The 17,543-nt window shown below is 40.8% G+C and overlaps 1 protein-coding gene across 1 annotated transcript in view; it reads right to left on the bottom strand.

The window, feature by feature from the left end:
* Positions 1-13,595, bottom strand: part of CHEK1 (checkpoint kinase 1) — a 29,567-nt gene extending 15,972 nt beyond the window's left edge. The window contains exons 1-12 of the mRNA XM_081113647.1: positions 13,516-13,595; positions 12,309-12,532; positions 11,055-11,119; positions 10,897-10,966; positions 7,968-8,156; positions 7,437-7,541; positions 5,509-5,604; positions 4,599-4,707; positions 4,235-4,412; positions 3,846-3,977; positions 1,513-1,614; positions 48-169 (exon numbers count right to left, since the gene is read on the bottom strand). Coding sequence (XP_080969773.1) covers positions 74-169; positions 1,513-1,614; positions 3,846-3,977; positions 4,235-4,412; positions 4,599-4,707; positions 5,509-5,604; positions 7,437-7,541; positions 7,968-8,156; positions 10,897-10,966; positions 11,055-11,119; positions 12,309-12,532; positions 13,516-13,580 — 1,431 coding nt within the window. The 5' untranslated portion in view covers positions 13,581-13,595 and the 3' untranslated portion in view covers positions 48-73. The remainder of the gene's footprint in view (positions 1-47; positions 170-1,512; positions 1,615-3,845; positions 3,978-4,234; positions 4,413-4,598; positions 4,708-5,508; positions 5,605-7,436; positions 7,542-7,967; positions 8,157-10,896; positions 10,967-11,054; positions 11,120-12,308; positions 12,533-13,515) is intronic.
* Between the last annotated feature and the right edge of the window lie 3,948 nt (positions 13,596-17,543).

Here is a 17,543-nt window from a genome sequence, read left to right as displayed (position 1 = left end):
AATCTTCTCTAGGAAGAATAATGTCAACATAGCAGCACTATATTCACCAGGAATCCCAAAGCCGGTGGCTCTATCAGGTGGCAGGAAGCCAGACCTTCTGGCTGCTCACAACATCACTCAGCTTGCCTTTAATCTTCAGGAAGTGTCTCTTGAATTCCAATCCATCACCCTATGTTAGGAATAATACAAAAAATAATGTCAAAAAAAAATCAAAACCTCTGTGGTCGTATGCAGAGAAAAACATCTACAGATGCGTCCAGCTACCATTCTCCTTAGGTCCTCTGAGAAAGACCAATTACCTTGGGAGAAGAAATGGCTAAAATAAATAGTTCTGACTTGATTTTAGGGCCCATCACTGTTCCCACAACACTGGGCTCAGAGAGCAAATACAATGACAGCCTGTCTGTTTTAAGCATTGGTATCTCGGGCCCTACGTCATTGTTTTCCATAGGTATTGGAAAAATGTAAACTAAAAATAAGCTACGCAACTATACTAAAGCCTTCTCAAAATACTGTGGCAACAAAGCCAGTGATTCAGTTATAAAAAAAACCAAAAACCAAACAAACATTATCACATAGGATCTTAATAATATAATTCCATACCAAGCATCTGGACAACAGTAATGCAGGAAATCTCCAATATACAGAATGTGACCTTCTCCTCCAACCTCCTTTAGAGCTCATACAATCTCTCAGGAAATAGAGAAGACGCTATTTTTGTCTTAGATATACCAAAGGTTTTAAAACTATATATAACCTCAGCTCTAATAATTTCTAAAAAAAAATCATAAATGTGAGTAAAACTCTATGTATCTGGATATTACGCAGAGGATTATTAATAGATAATGGTTCATTAATTACAATGTGCAAACATTTCTGACAAATCACAATTTTTATAGAAAAGATATATAGGAATTCAATATATTTATAAATGCCATATATATATATATATATATATATATATATATATATAAATATATAAATATAATAACATCTTAAAATAACTTCCACATAAACTCTCCATAGTATATACTATTAGTAGCAGTAAGATTACTATAATGAAATATATCAAAATAAATCTGGACCTAGCTGGTTTGGCTCAGTGGATAGAACGTCAGCCTGCAGACTGAAGGGTCTCGGGTTCAATTTCGGTCAAGGGCATGTATTTTGGTTTCAGGCTCGATCCCCAGCCCCAGTCAGGGCACATGTGGAAGGCAACCAATCAATGTTTCTCTTACATCGATGCTTCTCTTTCTCTCTGTCTCCCCTCTCCCTTTCACTCTCTCTAAAAAAAAAATCAATGGAAAATATCCTCAGGTGAGGATTAACAACAATAGAAATGTGTGTTCTCTCTGGATGATAAGATTAAACTTGATTCTGAGTTCCTTCTTTCAACTTTTTTGTATTTTTTTGAACTTTTTTTGTATTTTTTTAAATTTCTACAATGAATGTGTAAAAATACTCTTTAAGCAAAACTAAGTTTTTTAAAAAGATATGTGCTGTCCTATATACCTTAGAAAGCCGGAAGTCAACCAAGATCTTCTCATCCATTTCTACCAAATTCACTTTGAAAATCAGTTTATTGTTTCTTCTATCAGTTGTTGATACAGTAACCTAAGGCAATAAAAATAAGGTTAAGCCAGATGTTTGGGTGGGAAGCCAAAAGGCAGTGGGATGACATATTCGAAGTGCTGAAAGAGAAACTGTTGAGCTAGAACTCCATATCCAGCGAGACTACGCATAAAAAAAAAAAAAAGTCCCAGTTAAAATATGAGTTTGGAAGTACCAGAATTACCCAAAAAGAAATTCAATAGAAAGTCCTCTATAACTGTTGTTTAAAACACCCAGTCTGGGATATTTTGTTATGACAGCCCTTGCAAACACATATGTTCACACAAAAGCTTGTATAAGAATGATCACAGCATTATTCAAAATAGCCTAAAACTACAAACATCCCAAATGTCCATCAACAGATAAATGTATACACAAAGTGCAGTCTACCCATACAATGAAATATTATCAACGCATAAAAAGGAATATACTATATGTATTGCTAAATACTACAGCATGGATTAACCTTGAGAACATTATGCTAAGTAAAAGCAGACACATAGGGCCATATATCATATGATTCCATTTATATGAAATGTCCAGAATAGGTAGTCCATAGATGGAAAGTAAATGAGTGGTTGGCAGGGAATGAAGAAAGAAAGAGTAAGAAGTGACTGCTAATAAAGAAGTACAACTTATTTTGGGGATGAGAAAATGTTCTGGAATGAAATGATGATGCAAGTTGTACAATCTTGTGAATATGCTGAAAATCACTTTAAAATAGTTAAAGCAATGATCTTCCTGTTATGTGAATTTTATCTCATTAAATCTACCTTTAAAAAAAAGAGCGAATTATTTATACAAGTGAGAGGACAATCAGGCTGGCTTCAGATTTCTGCACAGTGGCATTTTCTCCTAACTTCTAATTGTTAAAGCTCACATATCTGCAGAAAAACTGAAGGAACCATATAATAAATAAAGCCATACGCTTCATTGGCCTTACCGACCTAGATAAGGATGTGGTGTAGGGTTTTTTTATGTGGTTGGTTGTTTCTTTTTAAACTAAGTTATAAACAGCATAAACTTCACCATATTTCTCCTACAACCCAAGACATTCTCTGACAAATTACAATTTCATGATCATACCCAAGAAATCTGACACTGATACAAAAACATTACCTAATATAAAACCCATATTCAAATTTCCCCAATTGATCCAAGAACATCTGCTATAGCTTTTTTCCTTTAAATCCATGACCTAGTGATTGCATTATTTATCAGGCCCCTTTAATACTAGGAAATATTCCCCTATTGGTTTTTCACAAGTTTTGAAAAGCCTAAAGATAATAGAATGTCAATGTTCCAAATATGCTATCCTATATAATAAAAGCCCGGCAACCGAATGGCAGAACGACTGGTCGATCAGTCGCTATGATGTGCAATGACCACCAGGGGGCAGACACTCAAAGCAGGAGCTACACCTGGTGGTCAGTGCGCTACCACAGTGGGAGCATCGCTCGGCCGGCCAGGATGACCAGCAGCTCCTGCTGCGAACCTGGAGCCAATGGGCAGGAACCCGGGCTGCGATTGTCAACTCCTCACCCCAGGCTCCTCCTCCTCTGCCTCCTCGTTACCTGCCACCTCTTCCGAATGCCCGCAAGGGGATCGCAGACCTGACCCTGGAGGCTGGGAGGTGGGTTCATGGATGCCACGGGACTGAGGCCTACTCCGCAGCCTCTCAGTGCTATTGTCCCTGGGCCTGGCCCCGAATGGGTCCCCTGGGGAGGCGAGTGCTCTGGCTCCACGGAAGATGCCCGACCAGAGAGCAGACCTCAGAGGGCGGGTCCATAGCCACTCGGCTGACCCGGATGAGCGGCGCTCCCACAGTGGGCCAATCCCCACAGACCATGCCCGCGACCAGTGCGCAAATCCTATGCACCGGGCCTCTAGTAATGATATAAACAAAAACTGGTAGATGGGAGCAGAGGACATGGAGAAAGTGTGGGATTGTTAATGTATTCATCTTTCATAGAAGGAAGTCGATTGTTACTTTTACAATTTAAGTATGGATCGATTTTGAGAAAATAATTACTTGACTCTCAATGTTTTCAATAACTTAGAGAAGTCTTTAAAAAATATTTAAGTTAACATTTTACTTAAATTTCTTCAATTTCCATTGTTTTTTTTTCAAACTAATTACTCTATATTTTAAAAATATACTGATGATAGTTTTTTAGTCAAATATTTAAATTTTTCTTCAGGAAAAGATACAATGAAGAATGAATGAAATATACCTGATTCATACAACTCTTCTTCCATTGATAGCCCAGTTTCTCACAAGTCTCTTTTAGGCACTGGTAAGATTTGTCCGCATCCAATTTGGTAAAAAAGCGTGTCATTCTTTTGACCAAGCGCTGCCAGGGGTTCTACATGCCAAATAAAGAAAAGCAGGATAAATCTGTTATCACCAAAAGGAGACATACAGCTACTTAGTCTTAAAATTCTTTTTTCTGTGATTTAACGTTCTTATACATAAAGGTCTCTTCTAATTATTTCTTCCTTGTCAGAAAAAAATCGATATAAAGTGTTAATACTTTAAGATTTACACATTTAAAAGAGAGACTTTAAGACAATAAAAAACACACGGCTTCCATTATTCACCTTACAAACGAAATTCTCTTACCTGTGAGGATCCCGGGGTGCCAAGTAACTGACTATTCAGAAGCATATGATCCGGACACGTGGGCTGGGAGAAACTGATCCCTTGTACCAGTTTATCAATGTATAACGGGCTGGTGTCCCATAAGGACAGACCTGTCCGTGGTTCTGGCTGGGAACTGGAGTACTTCACATTTTCTTCACTAAGACATTAAGATATGGGGAAATATATAACTTTAAATAAAATGTATCAGGCTTTTTAGTATCATATTACAATTCTCACACCAATAAAATTGATAATCACTATTAACATAAAATACATATAAATATTACTTTACATGGGGGATATCACCTTGCACAGGCACTTGATGTTGATTAATTAATCTTACCTGGAAGCACTGTTTACTAGAGAGAAATCCAAATTGGATTGAATGTGTTTAGAGAATCCACCAGGAGACTCTGATACACCACCCGAAGTGACTCGGGGCCTCTTTGCTCCTAAAAAATAACATAACATAACATAACATAACATAACATAACATAACATAACATAACAAACATAACAAACATAACATAACATAACATAACATAATATAAAAAATAAAATAAAATAAAATAAAATAATAAAATAATATAAAATAAAATAAGTAAAATAAAAAATAAAATAAAATAAATAAATAAATAAAATAAAATAAAAAATAAATAAAATAAATACAAATTTATTTCAAAGTCTTCTATGCCGATACTTTTAAATTAATATAACTGGCAATCTGAAGAAGTGAAACTACATCTGAATTCATTTAACACCAAAATACTTATCCAACAAATAGTGGCTCCTTCTACACGATTTTATGAGAAATGTGGTCGTTTTGAACTGACTAGGCTTCACTTGTCAAATTATACAAATACTGATCAGTAAGTGTGTTCCACGTGTGGAGTACAAGGCCATAATTTTATTGGTACCCTTTATAGTAATAGAAAAATGTTCTATGAGGGGCAGAGAAACCTAGCTAAAGAAAAAAAAAAAAATCTATGATCATGGCAATGAACATTATGAATTTGCTCTATCCAACATTCCTTGCTTCACTGGAGACGCTGTAACAAGAACACGCGTTAAACAGAAAATGATGCCACTATCAATTCACTGTTACTATCCTCAGCTGATCCTCAACTGACAGTCCTGTGTTTTTCTCAACAGTTTCCTCTCCCTTTCTCCACAAGGATTATTTCAAAACGTCTACACTCTTGTCAAATTCCTAATTTCACAGAATAAAAATACTTGTATTTTAAGGATACTACCTTTCTTGAGTAGTTTGTTGTACCATCTATCTTTTTTGATGTCTAGGATGGTAATCCTTACTGATGGATTCTCAACTAGGATTTTATGCAGCAGAGCTGGAAAAAAAAAACATCAAGACAAACATTTACAAAAGAGTCATGCAGATTAGAAAAGCCTATAGCTTGTGGTATGGAACACATCTCTCTCTTGTTCTCCTTATGTCCAAATATCATTTCTGGGGAATAGAAAGAATAAATTATTAAAGCTCCTGAATTCTTGCTTTAATTTCATGCAGTTGTTCTTTGCTACTGTCTATATCTTAGAATAGTCTGCCCAGGCCTGATTTTCAATTATTTGCAGATAGTAGCATAACAACCAGGTAGAACTGCTCCTCCCCAGCTGACAACATTAACAAAAAGATACAACTTATCCATTTTCAATACCAAACTTGTTCCAATGTCATGTTAAGTACTCATTCACACAGTTTTACTTTAAAATTTGACTTTCCAGCATCCTAATTACCTTGATAATGAATTCATATATCTCCAACCACAAAAATAATTTTCTAATGGACAAAAGGTTTAAATAAAAAAAACAAAACAGGTAATGGGGAATTTTATTTTTTAACATTAGAATAGAAAAGACCTTTCCAAACATGACAATATCGCCAGGAACCACAAAGGACAAGATAATAGATTTAAATAAGTAAAAATACACAACTTATTGCATGTCAAAATGGCATAAATAAAATAAAAGCACATGACAAATCGTGAAAAGTATTTGTAATAAATGCAAAGATTGTAAGGTAGGAGAGGGTAAGTGAATGGTGATGGAAGGAGACTTAACTTGGGATGGTGAACACACAATACAATATACAGATGATATATTACAGAATTGTATACCTAAAACCTATATAATTTTATTAGCCAATGTCACTCCAATAAATTCAATAAAAAAATACATGCAAAGATCTAATGACATTAATACGTTTAAAAAACTAATAAATACATTGAAGATATACAATGTCATTGGTACTAAATTTAAAAAACAAAAAACACTGAATATATTTTTATAGGCCTATTAAAGTAAATATTTTTTAAGGTAAATTAATGACATTTTGATGAAATATATGAACTTTCTGAAAAACAACTTGGCAAAGTAAACTAGAATAATTAAAAACTACAAATGTCCTTCACCCTGCAATTCCATTTCTGGGGTTTTATTTTAATAAAATAAGTTATAGGTATGTGCAAAGATTTAATTATATGGATGATCATTGTCTCTCTTTCATAACAGGAAGAAATTAGAAAAAAATCTAGATCTCTAAAAAAGTGAACCGGATGAGTAAGGAATGTCCATATAGTAGAACACCTTCAGAGTCTTTATAAACAATGACGTAGGCCTATAATTGTAATCATAGGAAAAGTTCACAAAGCATTAACACACACCCACAAAAAAGATTACAAAATATTGTGTGTACGTAGTGTAATCTCATTTTTTGTAAAAACACACATAAATACATATATTTTGCAACGAAGTATAGAAGCATATATCAAAATATTAAAATAAGCTATTTCTCAGGGATTATAGGACTGGTTTTTAAAAAATTTTTATTGCCTGGCCAGTGTGGCTCAGTGGTTGAGTGTTGACCTATGAACCAGGTCAGGGAACCACGCCCAGGTTGCAACTCGATCCCCAGTGTAGGGCTTGCAGGAGGCAGTCGATCAATGATTCTCCCTCATCATTGATGTTTCTCTCTCTCTCTCTCTCTCTCGCTCTCTCTCTCTGAAATCAGTTGTTAAAAATTTTTAAATCATTTTTATATTTATTTACAAGGATTATAGATTACTTATATGATAACTTAAAAGTTAAAAAGAAAATGTAAGAAAAAATAATCAAACAGCACTACACTTCATTATCCAAGAAATCAGTACTTTCAATCAGTTACCTAGGGGAGCAGAATCAATTTTTTTCCAAGGGTTGAGGTATGTTTTTTTATCTTTCCAATCAGAATATTCCTGGCAACTGTCACTGGGCTGGTCCCATGGCAATTCTAAAAAAGAAACAAGTTTCTTGAGTGTTCATATCATTATGCAGTAAAGATTCCAGGGAAAATAATTAACAATACAAATCCATTTCCTCCTAGTTACGTCAATCGTTTTCAAACTAAGAATACCAGCTCACAAAAATTTCAGAAGCACTCAAAGATAGATGAGCTGAAACTTCCTGCCCTACTCTTTCTAAAAGTATTCACATGAATCTTAAAAGCGAGAGCTACTGTTGCATTTCGTTTAATAGCCTATACATACCTCATTTTTAAAAAGCTTTGGGATTAAAAGTTCCAACTTAATTATAAATAATTTACTATTAAAATCCTGTCATATAAATATGGATGCCCTTGGCTTATTTCATTAATTTTGGAATAACAAATCTGTCTTTCCACAGGAGACGAGTTTTATCATGATTAAACAGCTCTTACCCCCAGCCAACATTGCAGTAAGTACTATTCCACAGGACCAAACGTCAACTGGTTCTGCATGGAATTCTTTTCTCTTTAGAAGTTCTGGAGCAACATAAGGTAAAGTACCACACATCTTGTTCAATAAACGCTCACGGTTATTATGCCGAAACACTGTTGCCAGCCCGAAGTCGGAGATTTTGAGGTTATCTAAACCAAAGGAAAAAGAGATGGCACTGGATAAAAATGTTTTGTAAGTAGATATACTTAAATAAAGCTTTATTGGAAAATCACTGGTGTCACCCAAGGTTTGTAGAACTTCTCTGCCTTAAAACGAGGCAACAAAGAAATTTTTAAAAAGAAAAATAAAAGACATCATCATCCAGCAAAAATCAGTGAAAGAACTCATCCTTTCTGCTCATTCAAGAGAAATATATTTTTTTAAAAAAGAGAAATATTGATACACAAACAGGTTAAAGAAAGATACTGAAGTCAGAAGGGCCTGCCCTTCTGGAAAGGGTACTGGAGACTTAGGCTTAAAGCAGAGCCTGGCCCTTTATTGGGTTGTGCAGCAGGCAGGAGGAGACATCAATAATGTATTAGGTACAACTTTCCCAGCAGCAGGCAAAGCCTGTCGGCTGGTAGAAAATTTCCCTGTAAAGACACACCAAAACTAAAGATACACAAACCACCAGAACTACTTGTCAAAGTGGCTACGTTTAGAAAAGGGGGAGGAACTCTAAAAAAAACAAACCAGAAAAGCAAATTTCTACTCTAACCTCCCATCTTCCACACATATAAACTGCAGGTAAAACTCAATTTAACTTATACTTGGTGAATGCCTACCGTAACAAAATGACACTGTGCTAGCCAATGTAGTTAGATAAATTACTGGAGAAGGCTAACAAAAGACAACTGTTGCAAAGGTTATGAAAATATAGGACACTAGGGGCCCGGTGCACGAAATTCGTGCACTGGGTGTGTGTGTGGGAGGGAGAGTGTCCCTCAGCCCAGCCTGCCCCCTCTCACATACTGGGAGCCCTCAGGCGTTGACCCCCATCACCCTCCGATCGCCTGATCGGCCCCTTGCCCAGGCCTGACGCCTCCGCCAGAGGTGTGCTTGGACAGGGGACCCCCATCTCCCCCCGATCACTGGCTCTGGCCCCCGCCCAGGCCTGAGGCCTCTGGCCCAGGAATCATGCCTGGGCAGGGAACCCCCATCTCCCTCTGATCGCTTGCTCCACCCCCCGCCCAAGCCTGACGCCTCTGACCCAGGCTTCAGGCCTGGGCAAGGGGACCATCATATCCCCCAAATCCCCGGCTCCGCCCCCCACCCAGGCCTGATGCCTCGGCCAGAGGAGTTGACCCTCATCACCCTCCGATCACCAGTCACCGGATCGGCCCCTTGACCAGGCCTGAGGCCTCTGGCAGAGGTGTCAGGTCTGGGCGGGGGACCCCCAGCTCCCCGCGGTTGCAGGCTCCGCCCCTGCCCAGGCCTAACGCCTCTGGCCTAGGCGTCCGGCCCAGGCAGCAGGGACATGCAGTGGCAGCGGGGGGCACCGCGATCGTGGGCTTCGCTTTAGGCCCAGGCAAGGGACCCCTAGCTCCTGGGACTGCCAGCTTCGACCGTGCCCAGCTCCCATTGCTGGCTCCACCCCTACTTCCTGCTATCCCAGGGCCGCCTTTGCCCTGCCCCCCAGCTCTTAGCTCCCCCCTGGGTTTCAGATCACTGTCAGTGGCAGGGGGCTTCTTCCTGCTTTCCCTTTCGCCTCCCTGCATTGTGCCTACATATGCAAATTAGCCACCATCTTGTTGGCAGTTAACTGCCAATCTTAGTTGGCAGTTAACTGCCAATCTTAGTTGGCAGTTAATTTGCATATAGCCCTGATTAGCCAATGAAAAAGGTATCGCCATACGCCAATTACCATTTTTCTCTTTTATTAGTGTAGATTACAAAATCTTATGGCAAAGGAATCAAATCTAGTCTTAGGAATTAGGGAATATTACCTATTTTCAACCTTTAGAGGACAATCTGGCAAAAGATGTTAAAATCTGAAATATTCACACCCTCTTTGAACTAGTAATTTCTATTTCTAGGACTATATCCATAGAAATACTACCTCAAACACAGAAACTTAAGGATATTCATTTTATTTGTAAGTAACTTAAATGTCCATCAATAAAGAAATGACTAAATCTTATAATACACGTACACAACAAAACTATATAAGTAATTGTTTTTAAATAAAGGTATAGCTATATGTACTGACACAGAATTGGGTATAAGTTAAAAAAAAAAAAAAAAGGCAAGTGTCAAAAAAAATATTCATTATATGACCCAATTTTTATATTGGGTTTGTGCACAAATTTATAGAACAGTCATCACTGTTTTATTTGTTTTAAAAGCTACAAAAACAACTGTCCCAAAATAGGGGAATAATTCTTTAAAAATCAATTACATCTACAATATAGCATGTAAGCCAGGGGTAGGCAAACTTTTTGACTCGAGGGCCACAATGGGTTCTTAAACTGGACCGGAGGGCCGGAACAAAAGCATGGATGGAGTGTTTGTGTGAACTAATATAAATTCAAAGTAAACATCATTACATAAAAGGGTACGGTCTTTTTTTTTTTTTAGTTTTATTCATTTCAAACGGGCCGGATACGGCTGATGTAAGCCATTGATGATGTTTACCTGTATTTGAGTTGGAAGGTAGCTAGTGTAATTACCTGTTAATATCTATATATGACAATCTTAATAAACCAATGACATTGAGTCCCAAGTTACTTGTAAGTAGTAATCACTGAAAATACTAATGGATAACCTTTGTATATCCTTGGATTTTGTTTTGTTATTCCCTGAAATTTCAATAATGCAAAAGCCTTCAAATAGCCTTGTATGGCTGGTATTAAAATAATTTAGGTAGCAATCACAAAATGCTAAACTTACCCCTTTCATCCAATAGGAGATTTTCTGGCTTAATATCCCTGTGAGTTATTCCAATATCATGCAGATAAGTCTAAGAAAGCAGAGGGAAGAATATTAGAGTTCAGTAACTTACTTCACTCACACTAATTTTAAGTAAAGTTAGAGTCAACTGTACCTACCACCCCTGCCATGAGTTGATGGAAGAACCTCTGAGCATCTTGTTCAGGCATGCCTATGTCTGGCTCTATAAGAATTCATGATGAAAGTTAGTTTACCAGGTAAATGTAATCAGGAATCAACCCCATAACCTCTTAATTCTAAGGTAAAACATTTGTGATTGTACTTTAGCAAACAGAATCCCATGCTAACAATCAAAAAGACTCTGGAGTCCACTAACACATATAATAACAACCTTGAAAGTCCCCGTTTATCTTATATTAACCACTATTTATTTGGTCTTTCAAATTCTCCCCTAATTTCATCAAAATGTCATGCCAAGATTTTTCCACTCCTCAAGTGTAATTGCCAAAGTGGAGGCTTGGGCAAAACTAAGCTAATTTCACTAAATATTTAACAACAGATTTAAACTTCAGATAACCTCTCACAGAACAAAGTCATGAATGCCTGTGATGTTTCTTTAGGAACAGTTTTAAGATGTATTCTATTGTCAGTCATCTTCTTTATATCTTGATCTCCCTTATTAACTCATGATTTCTCTTACACTCAACTCTCTCCTAAGATAAGTACTTGTGATTCTAATAATCAATTTTAACTGTCCATACCATAGCTTTAAATAATAAACCACAGAATATATTTTATGTACTTCTCAGTGTTGTATAAAAGCAATCCTAGAAAATTCTACATTATTTCACTTGAACACAAAAAGAAGAAACATACTGCCCTAACTGGTTGGCTCAGTAGATAGAGCGTCAACCTGTGGACTCAAGGGTCCCAGGTTCGATTCCGGTCAAGAGCATGTATCTTGGTTGCGGGCACAACCCTAGTGGGGGGGTGGGGGGGGTGCAGGAGGCAGCTGATTGATGTTTCTCTCTCATCAATGTTCTAACTCTCTATCCCTCTCCCTTCCTCTCTGTAAAAAAATCAATAAAACATATTTTTTTTAAAAAGGAGAAACATAGTAACATGCTATCATTCTGGATTTCTAAATATATACAATGAGACTACACTTTATCATTCTTAAAACTTACGAAACAACAATACCAACCAAATCACTTATACAACTTGGGAAAAAAGTTTTGATGACTTTTATGCTTTCATGTGTTAATATAAGTTGCAAAAACAAAACAACTTATTCCAATTTCTCTGCTGCATAAGCAATTCCTAATGGACAATGACCACATAGCAGACCCAAGTTCAAGAAAGAAATCTAGAAACTTATTTAGGAGAATAATTATCTTAAATCCTTTCCATACCGATTCGATCAAAAAGTTCTCCTCCACTGCAATACTCCAGAAATAGATATTGGATATTGCCTTCTCTCCTGTGACCATAGAATTTCACTACATTCTCATGATTTAACATTTTATTGATACAGATCTCTTTCTTAATATTGTCTGGACAGTCTATGGCACGCTTCATGTCTACTATCTTCACTGCAACTGCTTCTTCAGTTCTTCTATTCACAGCAAGCTGAACCCTAAAAAAGAAAGATTGTAACATTCCAGGCGCCTGAATTCTATTTATTTTAAAACTTCAAAAAAGATTAAACACGACCCATCCAGAATTATTGCACTTTTATAAATGTATCCACCAAGGAGAAACCATGGGGATGGTTTCTGCCATGTTCTCAAAAGATACTCCTCCTTTCTGAAATATGAGGTACAACAGACAATGCACCAAAGAAGTCATTATGCTATTGAACCAAAAGTCATTCAATAAATGCTTGAGAAAATGAACTAAAGTGGGATAACCATTCTAGGCCACATTCCATATACACATGCTCTATTCATTTAACTGTAATAACATCACCTAACATTTACCAATCCCGCGGTAACTGTTCTCAGCACCGATGGGGTCAGTACCATGATTGCCATCTTACAGCTAAGGAAACAGAGGCAGCAACAGTATCAAGAAGCTCGCGGCCCCGGCCGGGTGGCTCAGTTGGCGGGAGCATCGCTCCCTACACCAAAAGGGTGCAGGGTCAGCCCCTGGTCGGGGCACAGGTTTCCCCCACACATGGATCTCTCTTCCTCTCTCTCACTCCCTTCCTCCTTCTCTAACACCAACATATACAGACGCTGCGATGAGGCTTAAGAAGCAGCAGCTCGCCTAAGAACAAAACAATGATCGGTATGTGACAGGCTGATGATCTGACACCAGGCGGCCTGGCTCCAGAGTCCGTTCATTTGTTCATTGAAAACACGATGCCTAAAGCTCAAGAAGGAAGCGGAGGCAGGAGAAACGGACCTCGGCGCTGGACAAAGTCAATGTCAAAGTAAACAAAGTGCTTACAAAAGATCGCACAACTTCCGTTCCCCAGAAGTCCTGGATTTCACAGGCAGAGGTCCGTTTCCTAAGGCCCCGCTGTGTTAAAATAACTCCAAAACGACGCCCAGGGGCTCAAACCAGACAGAGGGGGCAAAGCAAGCGGGAAAGCAGGGGGCGAGGACGCGGACTCACTCTCCGTAGGCACCCTCCCCCAGCGTCTGCACCAGGTCCCAGTCTTCCACGAAGGGCACGGCCATGGCTCCGCTGCGCACCGCGGCTGCAAGGGGCGGGACCCAGAAAAGAGGGGGGTGAGGTCGCTGAGCTCCGCGTCGGCCAGGAGTCCTCCACATAAATAACAGCTCTTCTTTCCCCTGACACCCCATCACCCAGATCCTACCCCCGTCTAAACCACAGGCCAGTCTCCCAAATCCTGGCGTCCGATCCTGTAAATCCCCATCCCCACGCCCAGCGGATGCGCAGGGTCGGCCCCTCGTCCGCGGAGGAACTGTAGCAGTTGCGATGGAGTCGGGGGACAATGCCTCGCGGTGGGTGTAGAGAAGGGGTAAGAGGGGTCAGGGGAGGGGGAAAGATAATCATGATCACCGCGGCCGCTCCTCCCCACCCCACAGGGTCCCCCGGGCCGGGTGGAGCCCGGGGCGGGGCCAAACTGCCCCGAGGGGCGGAAGGCAGGGCCGGGAGGCACGCAGACTAGCAACGGGAGGTCTCTGCAGTCCCTCTGCCTCCGGCGCCCCGTGCCACCCTCCTCCGCCCTTTGGGGCCGCCCCTCCGCGGGAGTCTCTCCGAACCCCTCGCCGTGCTCTCCTAGCTCTTGCGGACCCCGAAACCCCTCTGCAGACTCCCTGCCTACCCCACCCGCCGCCCTTCTCACCAGGCCGTCCTCTGCCCGCCACCGCAGGAATCCAAATGCAGCGCTTTTCCCGCCAAAACTGGAGCGCGTCACACTGTCGCAAACGCGCGCGCCCTTGCCGTAAAGCGCGGAGGCGCGCTTTCCGGTTCGCGAAGTTTGGCAGCTGGGCGGCTCCGGGAGGCCGGCGCGGCAGCCCCACGGGTGTCAGCTGCGCCCGGGCTATTGTGAGTCGGGAGGTGCTGGCGGCGCCGGAGACCCGGGAGACGGACGTGCGCGAGGCTGGGGTTCCACCCGTGGGCGCCACGACGCCGGCTCTGCGCCTCCGAGTATCTGCCCGGCGACCTGTCCGGTCCGGTCACTTGGAAGTGAGGCGCAGACCCCGAGAACGGGGCTGGGAAGGACGAAGGAGACGGCGGGGGCCTCAGAGCCTGGCCCCCCCGGTCCCTGGCAGAGGAGGCCTCGGACGAGACCTGCCGTCGGAGGGAGAGGATGGCCCTGTGCCCCGTGCGGCCTGAATGGGCTCCTCGGCAGCACCTGCAGCACCTGGGCCCCGCCGTTTGCAGGAAGAGCCTCCGTGTCGCTCAGTCCCACCGCCTTCTCCTTGGGAGCGTGGGAGGCGCAGGCAGGTAGGTGGCGCAAACACGCCGTTCTGCCTCATTGCACAAAGCACATTGTAAGTGACCCGTTTAAGGAGGGAAGTAAATTCTGGGGAAATGCGCCTGCTTTAGGATAAAATAACACGGGACACTCCAGTAGGTACTCCCCCTTGGCAATACGTGACCGGGAACTCGAGGCACAGGCAGTGTCATCTCCATTAAATTCTCCAGTTCTTAAATCGGCCACGTACATTGATCGTAGCTCGATTGTGTTACTGGTAATGGAGTAAAATAAGTATAAAATGTTACACAAAAATGCAGTTAACCAATGTCACCCCAATACATTTTTAAACCCGTATTTTAATATTTTAAAAAGTAGGTTCTTATCGATTTGAGAAACATCCACGAGAAACATGGGCCAGCGGCCTCCTGCACACTCCCCGCCGGGGCCAGGGGACCCAGCCAGCTCCCTGGCGTATGCCCTCCTGACTGGGCCTCGAACTGGCGGACCTCCCGGTGCATCGGTCGACCCTCAGCCACGGAGACACACCAGTCGGGCCAATAAATTCCACGTTTAAAAACGCACACATCTGCTTTAAAACAACACCAGAGCGTTTCAAAATGCCTATTTGAGACGTTTTTAACCATGACTTCACGGGTTAGGCTTCCTGTAATAAAGCTTCCACATCTTTTACTACATTTTCTCTAATTTGTGCACTGTGTGCTGCAGGACAAAGGCTATGGAGAAAGGAAGAGGGCCTGCTCAGTGTCTGTGTGTGTGTGTGTGTGTGTGTGTGTGTGTGGAACTAGCCTAAAAAAAAGGGGGGGGGGCACCCCCGTTTCAGGTAGAATACAGTTAAAGACAGCCCCGTGGGAGAATGACTGCACACAATAGCCTCTGTTGCCTTTTGAAACCTTACTAAAATAGTAAATCTTTAAAAGGCACAAGAAGAGAGTATGAGAAACGAGATTTTGGCAGGTGGAAAGTCTTTAGATAAAACAAAGATGGATCCTAGAGCCAACAATGGGAAAGCAGAAAAGCAACCTGATTTACATCACAGAACTTCCAAAAGGCTCAAGTTGAGTTAGTGACACCAGGTAACTGAAATGTAGGTGAAGGTGGGGCTATAGAGGGTAGGTTGAAAGACGAGGTAAGAAGCAAATAGACCCTTGGATCCTCTCACTTTGTCCCAAAGCTGGTACAGGACTTGAGAGGGTAACTACATGGTATCTGAGCTGGAGAGCATCAGGCAGTTAAAGGCTTGGGTATCTTACTGAAAACAAAGGGATTAAGTGTCAGTTCATGCAAAGAAGTTTACTGGCTGCACGTCTGACATGCTTGCTCAAAAGCCTTCTTTCCCCACTTAGAAATATGGCAGCCTGCCTTATATCCTTGGAGGATTTACAAGCCTTCTCAAGGGAAGGTTTCCTATATAAAAAGATCTAAAGATGCCAATATCAGGGATTTCCAGCCAGATCACAGGAGTGAGGCCCACATTCAATAAGCCGGACTCCTTTCCCCAAACAGACCTTCCAATCTGTTTTAGGGTCCCACTCTTTTTTTTTTCTTTTTAAAATGTTTTTATTGATTTCATAGAGGAAGGGAGAGAAACATCTATGATGAGAGAATCACTGACTGGCTGCCTCCGCACACCCCAAATGGGGACTTGAGCCTACAACCCAGGCATGTGCCCTGACTGGGAATCAAACCGTGACCTGGTTCCTAGGTTCATGTTCAACCACTGAGCCACACCACTGGGCTAGGGTCCCACTCTTAAAAAGAGCAGACAACTAAGAATTTGTAAAGGCCTTTAATATGAAAGATGTCAAAACAAAGGAAAATTCAACAAAACAGAAAAACACTTCTTGGACATTAAAAAATGTGATAGCAGAAAATAGGGAAACTACATAGACAGATTGCAAAAAATATTTTTTAAGGAATCTTCGAGAACAAAGCATATAGATGGAAAACAGAATAAGAATATTGGGTGATTAGTCCAGGAAGTCCAGCATCCAAATAGCTTATTTTTCAGAAAGAGAAAGAGAATTAGGGGAAATCCACAAATAACTCAAGGATATTTCTCAGAACTAAAGAACTTGACTTTCCAGACTTAAAAGTTTAAAGTACCCAGCACAATGGATGAGCCACTTTAAGACACATCATCGGGAAAATTCGAAACATTACATACAGAGAAGACCCTAAGAGGTCTGGGGGTGGAAGTGAGAGGGAATGGACTCATGCAAAAAAGTTAGAACAGCATTGCATTTCTCAGCATTTAGAAGAGAGAACACAATGGGCCAATGCCTTCAAAGTAATTCTAAGGAAAAGTTTTCACATCCTGGAACTCTGTACCTAGCCAACCTGTTAACTGTGATGTGAGACATGCAAGATCTCAAGAAATTTATCTCCCACACACTTTCTCAGGGAGGCAGTTAGAGGTGACAAAACAAGAAAGAAATCACATTACCATACATAACATGACAGTGAAAGGATATACCAACTAAAGAGATGTGTAACAAACGTAAAGAATAAATCAAACTTGTACATACCAAAACAAGACATCTCTAAGACATACCCAATGAGTCTGAGCATATTAAAAGAAACTTGAAACAAATGAATGAGAGCTTGGGGAGAAATTAGTGACAAATACAAAAAAAAACAATGAAAAAACTCCCTCCAAAAAAGTTATGCAGGGATAAAACAAAGTAGCAACAGTATACCCCATGGCCTAGTTATAAAAAGCCGTAAGGTAAAA

The sequence above is a fragment of the Myotis nattereri genome (assembly GCF_964212035.1).
Source record: "Myotis nattereri genome assembly, chromosome: 19".
NCBI lineage: Eukaryota > Metazoa > Chordata > Mammalia > Chiroptera > Vespertilionidae > Myotis > Myotis nattereri.
This window is presented reverse-complemented; position numbering and strand designations above follow the sequence as displayed.